Here is a 9,627-nt window from a genome sequence, read left to right on the forward strand (position 1 = left end):
GTGGTCACGCTGCTTCCAATTTATGATATAGCTGCCTCCAGCTGGTAAGTCTGGTGTGGTACCGCATGGGGGAAACGCCACGTGCTGCAAAGCCTGGCAGATCTTCAGAAAAGGGAAAGGAGCCACGGGTCCAGGGCCCCCGGCTCCCCCGGGGCGCGGCTGGGAACCAGGCAGGTTCTGAAGCCAGCCGGGCAGGTGGGCGGATGCCGGCCCCGTGTCTCACCTCTGCAAGCTGCTCTGAACCTGACCAGCAGCTTCCAAGGGGAAAAGACATCCTAGCCCCAAGCTCCTGGCCAGCTTCCCTCTGCAGCGCAGAGCTTCTCAGCGCTGAAGGCCCAGACACGGGCACTGCAAAACCTGGGCTCCACGCCTGGCTCTGCCCCAGCTCCCTGCAGGGCCACGCACACCTCGCCCCATCCCCTCCGCCCTGCTTCCCCAAGCACTGCAGAAGGAGGTGCTCAGCATCCCTGGGGCCACGGTTTGTCATAGGCTTCTCTTCCGCCCCCAAGAGACCAGGGCTGTGGTTGGTCCCAAGTCTCCTCTCCCCAAGGTGTAATGATGAGTAAGGGGGTTCACTGCCCTCTCCAAATCCCTACTGGATTTGTCTTCCTGGGCCCAGCGCCTCCTCAGCACCCCTTGCCCCCACCTTGGTTTCCCCCAGCAGCTCCACAGCCCAGACCCGAGCACGTGGTGCCCTGCACGGACCCGCCACGCTGCAGACGGACCCTGGCCGGAAGAAGAGGGCTCCTTACCCGTGATGTTGGCATGGCTGTCACTGCTCTGCTCCAGCCTCAGCTCCTCTCGCTGTAGCTGCGGACACAGGTCCCCTGGAAGACAAACTGCTGTCATCGGCTGCTCCCAACAGCTACGTGCGCTCAGCGGGCTGGGAGCTGTGGTGGGGGGCGTGGGTGTCAGGCTGAGCATGGCTGCATGGATCCCCATGCTCCAGCCTGTGTCCCGGGGCTGTCCCTTCCATCTGCCCTGTTCACGGATGGATATCCCCTGCCCTGACCCACTTCTGTCCTGGCAGGAATCAGCTTGAACCAGCCTCACAGAAGCTGGAGACTGGCTCTGATTCATGCAACAGCGCTGCGTCGCCTCCACTTGCCCCTGGGAAAAAAAATCAGCATCTGCCCAGGGGATCCAGGAACCTGCCAGCACCCAGAGACAAAATGCATTGGGCTCCTGAAATCAAGCCAGTGGCTGATGGAGCAGGACAGAGATGTTGTTTTTGCTCTGGCTTTTGGACCGACTCCGTGCCCAAGACCCCTGCTCGGTTTCAGAGACTGGGCCTGCCTGGCAGGCATTACTGTAATCCAGAGGGCCAGCCAGGCCCAGGCCTGGGACATCCCAAACTGCAATATCCTTTCAGGAGGGTCTGCTCCCCCCTCCCTGGGGCACAGCTGCTCCTCTTTGGAGCATGGAGTCCCGGGGGGCAGCTCCAGGTCTCCAACCCCTGGATCGTGTCCTACTGCCAGGGACTTCCCTGCCAAAGCCTCTTCCTCCATGAATGGCTCCTCCTCAGTGGGTTCCTGGAGCCCAGGGCCCTGCAGTGTGTCTCCAGGACATCAACTTAGTCAAGGAGCACAGGATGGGGTGGGGTCTCCCGGGCCCCTGAGTGCACAAGCTGCTGTTTCCTAAAGAGATGCCCAAAATCACCACTTCAATCCCTCACCTACAGCAATGTAGGCCAAAAATACCCCGAGCACCCTGCATGATGCCACCAGCCAAACCAGGTGAGGCCAGGGGGTGGGCTCGGGCAGCTCTGAATCCCCTCTGGGGCACCAAGCCCATAACCAACTTTGACCAGAGCGAAGGGGAAAGGGGTCAAGACAAAAGAGAAGGGGGGTGAAAGAGCCGGGCTGGAAGGGACCTCCAGAGGTCATCGAATGCAACGTCCTGCCTGAGGCAGGACCATCCCTATCCAAGCCATCCTGTACACACCCCATCTAGCAGTCCACCCCGACGCAGCACTAGATGTAACACTGGTAAAGCAAGGGGACCAGAGCGCCCACCAGCCTGCTGCCGTAAAGGTGGTTCGTATACGCTCCAGAGGTCCCAGGAAGAGGGTGGTGCCCTCTGCTACAGAGGAAGACCAAAGCCCCCTCTGACCATGGGGTACAAACACCTCTTGACCCCCGATGTGACCCTGAGCAGACGGGCAAGCCAGGAAGCCCCAGGTTTAAGTCCCAACAGGAGCACTGGTACTCTCCTTTCCCAATCCCCAGCCTTCGCTGCAGCCAACACGCAATGCCTCTGTGGAAGCAGGGGCCAACCAAGCAAATCCCAGCACATGTAGCAATAAGAAGGGGGGAAAAATCCTTACTGGCATCCTGTGGCAACCAGCAAAGCCCAGAAGCATATATAGCAAAACACAGGCAAAGCTACACCTAGATCATCCCTGCCCGACACCTGTCCAGCCTTTTCCTGAACACCTCCAGCGATGGAGAGGCCACAGCTTCCCTGGGCAGCCTATTCCCCTGCCCCGCTGCCCTAACAGCAAAGTTGGGTTTTTTTCCTGAGATCCAGTCTGAACTGACGTGCCTGCAACTTGAAGCCGATGGTCTGTGTCGCGCTCTCGGCAGCACGGGAGACAAGATGTTTCCTCTCTTCTTTGTGGCAGCCCTTCAAGTATCTGAAGACTCCTATGATGTGCCCCTGCAAGCGCTTTTTCTGCAAGCTGGACACGTCTGCTTCCGTCAGCCTCTTCTCACTGACGATGCCCAAGACCCGTCCCGCTGCAAGGTTACCTGACTCTCCAGATGAGCCCAGCAGGGCTTGGCTTAATCTCAGGCAAGACCACGGGGTAGCCCGTGGCAGCACAGCCCGCGCCGAGCTCGCTGTGGGTACCCCGGGGTGAGGAGACCTGGGGAAGGCAGTGGAGCTGCTGAGCAAAGAGGCAGAAGTAGAAAGGAGACCTGCTGGGAAGAGGGACGAAAGGCACCGCCTGGTTCTCCTCTGGCTTCGTGGAGGGAAAAGGGTCCAGAGGGGTTGTGCCACCCCACATGGGGACGTGCTCCCCAGACAGGGTCTGCTTTGCCCTGTCACCCCTGCTGTCATGACTGGGTGAGCCAGTCTCAGCACTGACCCCAAGGAGTGCTGGCAGCCTCTTTAATCCAGAACCGTGTCCTGTCCATGCCCAGGGATGCCGGCAACACACCAGCGCACCAGATGGACTTGCTGATTGAACCCACCCCAGGGGCCCCAGCTCCAAAGCCCAGCCCTTAGTCCCTCTGAGGAGCACTGGAAGAAGGTGGGGAACGCTCCAGCCCTGCACTGCCAACGTCAGCTGCTTTGCTGTGGCGGACTTGCAGCCAGTGCTGGGGTGGTAGCTGTCAAACAGCTCACAGCAACACTCCACAACACCTCGAAAGAGTCCGCTGCATCCCTCCAAGCCAGCTGCATGCAGTGGTGGGGAGCTGAGATCAGACACTGAGGTTAACCCCTCTGCTTTCCCGGCACTTCCAGCACCTGTCTCAGGCTGCTGCGCGCTGGAGAGGCCGCAGTGCCTGCTGTGCGGCCTCATCACTGGGCTGATGCTCAAGGCTTGACTTGAGATCTAAGCCGATTCCCAAAATATGCTTTCTGTGGGCTCAGCTGAAGCCAGGGAGGCAGGCCATGGCAGAGACCGGATCCAAGGAGAATCCCAGTTTGTAGAAGCTGGGCAGACAGTTTAGTGCATGGGAAATGGGACATCACATGGGCTTTTGCCACCATAGTAAATGCTGCTTGGCCAGTGAGCAAACAATAGCCTGGGACCCGCGGGCTGGATTTTCACTCAGTAACTGAGACAGGGCCAATTCAGCATGGGAAAGCTGAACCATATGGAAAAGTCTGGACTCAAAGCCAACGAGCCTGGCTCACACAGCAGCTCCCAGCTCCTTGTAGCCTACCCCTAGAGCGAGAAGGATCTGCCGGAGTCTCTACAAAATGCACATCAGGTCCCCCCCGGCAAACGGCAGCACAGTCTACAGCTGCCTTTAGCAAATTCCTCTGCCCGCCTGGAAACTCAGCCTCCGCAGAGCCACCACGAGACCACTGGACTCGAGAGATGCCATCCAAGGATGCCCAAGGCTGCGTGTCCGGGACCAAGACTGAATGAAGGGGAGAGGGCAGCTCTCTGCATGGAGCTAACCTCCGTATTCCCATTGCCGGGCTGCATCCAAACCTGCTCCCACCATCCCCACAATTAGCAGGCCAGGCCCAGCCCGTGCTGCTAGTGCAAATGCTCCGATTGCTCGCCCCCACAGGGGTCACTGGCTTAACAAGAAGGCACACAGAGCCCGGGGCCTGGGTCAGCTTCGCTGTCTACAAAATGATGTTGCCGGTGCCTGGAGGAGCAGAGAAGCCCTTGGACGTGCAGCCGATGCCAAGTCCTTGCAGAGAACAGAGCCGGTTTCCAGCAATCTGGGCTCCGATGTGCTCGCGGGCAAAGGAGGCTCCCCACGCCCCTCTGGCAGGGAGACCGCGCCGTAGGAAGAGGGACCTGCTCCAAGAGGAGGCCCCGTCAGTGATTTCACCGCTGGCTGCCACCCCGCCCAGCGTGACTCCAGCCTCTTGGCCCGTCTTGCCTGGGCAGGCGTGTCGGGGGATCAGCTGGAGGGGGAGGCTTGTGCACCGCAAGACAGAGAAGTGCATGTGCTCCGGGTTGCGGCATGCCCAGCTCGGCACCTTTGGGGCGCTCCACGCTGGCTCGCCCGCTTCTCCAAGGCCTCCTGGCTGCCAGGTGGGGAGAGCAGGAGGTGATGGAGCAGCTGGGACAGTGGGATCCAGACACGGCATCACAGGAGCCCCAGGGCAGACTCCAACGGGGGCCCGGGCCCTTGAATTCCCCTCCCCTCCTCACCCCCAGCTTCAGGGCTCCTGGCTGAGGTGCCAAGTCCAATAGCCGGCTCCAAATTGCTGAGCCCCTCTGTCAGCTCTCGGCCCAGCCTTCCCTGCCAGCCCCAGCTGGGAGGCTCCATGGAAAGGCACGGGCCTCAGATCTCCGTTGCCACCAAACAGCCATTCGCACCATCACAGACCTTCACGCACACCGTACTGGTGCAAAGGACTGCACAAGAGGCCTCTGCATTGCGAGGAAGAGGGCAGAGACCACACCAGGCTGGCGGGGTTTTGGGACACTGGTGCTCGAGCTCTTGTCACCAGCTGCCTGCATCACCTTGGTCAGGTTGCTTCCCCTCTCGGTGCCTCAGTTTCCCCACTGAAAAGCAGGGGTGCTATCCCTGGCCTAATTCCAAGGGATGCTCTCCCAGGATGCGTCACCCATCAGACACCAGCTCCTCTCTACCTCAGGAGACACCAGCGGCAGGAGGAGCGAGCAGCTCTCAGCAGGGAGAGGGATTTGCCAGCTCTCCATGCCCCAGGGACCCTTTGGGCATCGGGGACTCATGTGCACGGAGGCTGCAGGCCGGAGAGCCAGCGTGCCTCTTAACTAGCCCTGACAGCAGGACAGAGCCCGGAGGAAGAGCTCCCTACAGACAGGACCCCCCCACCCCAGCAGGTCACTTCTTGTCCTGTCCTTCACTGCTTGAGGGCACCCCCACCCCCACCCCATAAAGCACCTCACCACCCTGCAGACAGATCCCCTGTGCATGGAAGGGGAGAGGCGCTGGGAACAAGGGAGCACGAAGGCACCCCCAGTGTAGAGCAGTCCCCTGTATTTTGGGACCAGCGTGTCCTAAATGAACCATCCCAGGCTCATTAAATGGAAGCCAGCCTGTCATTTCCGGTTAATAAACCACATAGTGCAGAGGGTGAAGGAGGGAGGTGGGGGTGGCATCCGGGCCCTGCAGCTCCCGCAGGGGCCTGGAGGAGAGGATGGGTCCATGAACCGCTCTGTTAGGTAACGTGGAGGCTGGGGCTGGGGCTGGACAGACACGTGCACACCCACCCTTGACAGCATGGCCCCAGCTGCACTGCCGCCATCCAGCTCCAAAGCACTCCGGGGCACTGTCCTGGGACACACTCTGCCGTCCCATGCAATCAAAGGCAAGTCGGGCCAGAAGAGCCCTCCAGAGGTCATCTAGTCCAGGTCATCAGGTCCTGAGGCAGGACCGTCCCCATCCAAGCCATCCTGCGCAACCTCCTAGCAAAACTGCAGTCAACCCGACGCAACGCAAGATGTAACACCCGAACCTGCCCCTGGGAAAGCAGGGGGGCCACAGCGCCCAATGTCCTGCTTCTAGACAAGGCTGGTTATACACACTGTTGTATGGAGATCCCAGGTAGTGCCACGCACTGCCCCCCACCCCCTCCCAGCGACAGAGGAAAGGAAACCCCCCCGGGCCGTACCAATCTGATCCAGGGGCAGCGCTCCCTCCTGACCCCAAATGCACCGTCAGTCTGACCCCGAGCAGAGGGGCAAGACCCTTTAGCCAGGAGCCTCGGGCTTTGGTCCCAGCCCGGTCAAACCTGGGTGGCTGCAGCCAACACCCAATACCTCTGAGGAAGGCTTAAAAACACCCTGACACATGGAGCAGAAAGGCAAGGGGGGGGCAAACCTCTCTCTGTGAATTCCCCCCTGCCTTCCAGGAGGCAGAGAGGAAGGGTGCCCAGTGGTTAAAGCAATGGCTTGGGCTGTGAGCACGTCACAGGGCCAGGTCCCCAGCTGCAAAGGGACCTAATGAGGTGCAGCGAGGATGAAGGCAGTAAAGGCTGGAGGTGCCCCAAGGCTGGCCTTCCCGAAATGCCCCTTTCTGCAGGGCTGGGGACAGGACCCCACACCGGACTCTGGGCCCCAGCCCCTGGTCTTCTGCACCAGGCCATCCTCTGTGTCATCCGCACCCCAGAGGAACTGGGGCAAGAGAGTAGGGCCTTTTGGGGCTAACGCTTCCCGCAGCTGGGACATGGGCAGGAGCAGAGCAGGGCCTGGGCTGCACCGGTGCCTGCTTGAGAATAACTAGCAGATTCGCAGAGGAACCACGCCAAACCCCCTCTTGCCAAGCACCAAGGGGACCAGGATTCGAACCCAGTGCTTTGCATGCGATGAGCGGCAACCTTCCCTGCAACCCCCTGCCCCTGCAGCCTGGACCCTAGCCACCCTGTATCCCCCGCCTGCTACTGCTCCAGATGCAAGCACCCCAGGCACTGCTGCACCCACACCCCCTAACCCAGCCTGCCCTCGACCGCAGCTCGCTTACCTTCTCCGGACGCAGGCAGCTTCCCGCCTCGGCAGGCTCCCAGGAGGCCGGCGATGCAGAGGGCCGAGGCCCAGGTGCCCCACATGGTGCTTCAGAGGGGCTCAGACTTTGCTCTCCCTAGAAGCAAAAGGGGCCGGTGCAAATCAGGTGCCCGCCAAGTGGACGGCTGCTAGGTTTTGCATCGGCAGGACCTCGGCTGGGAGCCACTGGGGCCCCAGAGCAGGCACTTGGCAGCGGGGAATTGGAGGGCAGCTCTGGGCCAAGCACTGGCCTTCCAGGGCGGGCAGAGACAGGCCCAGGAAAGGCACGGAGCTGAGAACCGTGCTCCAGGGGATCAGGCTCAGCCTCAAAGCGCCCCGAACCCCGATCTGGTCCCAGGACCGGCTGTTTGACCCACCCGGCCCGTGCCGTAAGGGGTGGAGGCTGACCCCACAGCACCTCGCCAGCCACCTGCTCTCAGGACCTGCCTCTCCGCTCCCCTCCAGCTCCGGACCCCAGCGAGCGCTGCCCGGGGTGTCACGGGTGCAGCATCTCCCCGGAGCCCCCGAGACTCTGACGGGCCGCGGGCATCGCCCCGCCGGCGTGCAGAGAGGAACAGCCCTGCGTGCAGATGCCACCCAGCCTGGCCCCCACCGGAGCCACCGCTCCACCGGGCAGCAGTCAGGCCCGTTGCTGCGGCCGCCACGCCGAAGCCGACTTCGGGCGACGCGCGTCCTGAACGCACGCGGTCCAAGCGCCCCCGCGCCCCGGGGAAGGTCCCAGACGCAAGCTGCTCGATGCAGTGGAGCGGGGGCCGGTTCAGCAGCCTGCACAGGCCTTGTGGACGCCTGCCAGGGGCTGGTTTCCAGGCAAGGGGTTTTTTTAGCAGGCCCCGAGACGAAAAGCTCCTCCTCCTCCTCCACGACTGTGCTCAGACGTTTCCCTGCGAAGGTCCCGCTCAAGGCAGAAGACCTGAACCAGCCCCACACCTGGAGACTTTGGGCTTTCCTTTCCCTTCTCTCCCTGGCAGCTCAGGCTGTCTTTTCGCCCCGACAGAGGGACGCTCGGTGCCCCCCGATGTCGCCCACCCCGATGTTGCAGCTGATCCCAAAGACACCCCCGCCACCCAGCAAAGACTCCCCTCAGGCTCCAAAGTCCCCTTCTCCCCCGCCTCGCTCTGCCCCACGCAACCGGGGCCCAACGGGCGGGCAGGGGGTCCTGCTCCCAGCAGCCAGGAGGGCACGGCGGGCACCAGGGTCTTGCCCCCCTGCCAGGTGGAGGCGTAGGGCCAGCCGGGCCAAAGGAAAGGAGGGGACGGAGGATCCGGCGGCGGGAACAGCTGGATGCACATCTGTTCTGCACCCCAGCGGGTGGAGGGCGAGGGGGGTCTGGGATGCAGCAGGGCAGGGCAGGGCAGGGGTGCCCACGCTTACCTGCCCCGGTGCCGGGCCCGGGCCCCGCCGCTCCCCGGGCAGCAGCGTGCAGCAATGCCGGAGGAGCTGTGCGCGCAGCTGGGACGGGGCAGGGAAACCCCCTCCTTCCCTCCCTGCTCCCCGCCCAGGCCTGACACGGCTGCAGCCGGCTTCCCCGCCCGCCGGCGGCGGGGCTCGAACCCGCGCAGCGCCGAGCCACCCTGGGGAAACAGGCTGGGGACCCTGCGGCCCCCTCCCCTGCTTCCTGTGCAGGGGGAAACTGAGGCCGAGGCAAGGGGACCCCCCTTGCGGGAAGAGCGCAGCGCGGGGTGCCAAGGGGCCCATGGGCCCGCCAGGGCAAATGGGCGCGCGTGGGGTCAGAGGGCACAGCCCGGTGCCCGGGGTGCCCTGGCCGCTGTTCCCCAGCCCCAGTTGCTGGAGGGAGCGAGGCCAGAGGCAGGGCCTGGCGTCAGCATCCCCCCCCCGGAGCTGCCGCTGACTTCCCAGACCAAAATAGCTCCTGCAAAGGCGCCAGCCCCGGCTCGCGGCAGGGGAGTGGGGCTGGAGTCGGAGCTGCTGAACGCCCAGTGCTCAGGGGCCCCTGTGCCCTGGCGGGAGCCGGCGCAGCCCTGGGAGCCTCCCGTGCACCTTGCCAGAGCGCAGCTCCCCCGCTGCACCCAGTGGGCACCTCATGGCAGCTCCTTGCACCTCCCCAGGGCCTCCTCTTCCTCAGCCCTGCTCCAGCCCCTGCAATAGGGGCCGGAGAGTGGCTTGGGCAGTTGTTGCTCCCCACGTGCAACTCAGAGCAGCCCCATGGCTGCTCTACCCCGGCACCGGATCCAGGCGCAGCCCTGCAGAGGCAGGTTTGCTCCCCTTTGCCAGGCGCAGAAAGGAAATGCAGCCGAATGACTCAAGAGCCTCCAGCACAAGGACGTGGGTGCAAAGAGACACAGCAACGTATCACCCACCGGCAGCACCTCCAGGTTGGCACGCAGGCGAGCCAGGCAGTGGAGCACCAAGCCCTTCTCCAGCCGAGGGCCAGCCAGCTCGTGTGACCGCACCGGCTGCACGATGCCGGGGCCACTCGCCCCCCC

The 9,627-nt window shown here is 63.0% G+C and overlaps 1 protein-coding gene across 1 annotated transcript in view; it reads right to left on the reverse strand.

The window, feature by feature from the left end:
- The window catches only part of COL16A1 (collagen type XVI alpha 1 chain), a 61,788-nt gene extending 53,138 nt beyond the window's left edge, over positions 1–8,650 (reverse strand). Inside the window, exons 1-3 of the mRNA XM_019547540.1 lie at positions 8,555–8,650; positions 7,143–7,259; positions 753–827 (exon numbers count right to left, since the gene is read on the reverse strand). Coding sequence (XP_019403085.1) covers positions 753–827; positions 7,143–7,227 — 160 coding nt within the window. The 5' untranslated portion in view covers positions 7,228–7,259; positions 8,555–8,650. The remainder of the gene's footprint in view (positions 1–752; positions 828–7,142; positions 7,260–8,554) is intronic.
- Between the last annotated feature and the right edge of the window lie 977 nt (positions 8,651–9,627).

This window comes from Crocodylus porosus, unplaced genomic scaffold (assembly GCF_001723895.1).
Source record: "Crocodylus porosus isolate Cpor-Errol unplaced genomic scaffold, CroPor_comp1, whole genome shotgun sequence".
Classification (NCBI taxonomy): Eukaryota; Metazoa; Chordata; order Crocodylia; family Crocodylidae; genus Crocodylus; species Crocodylus porosus.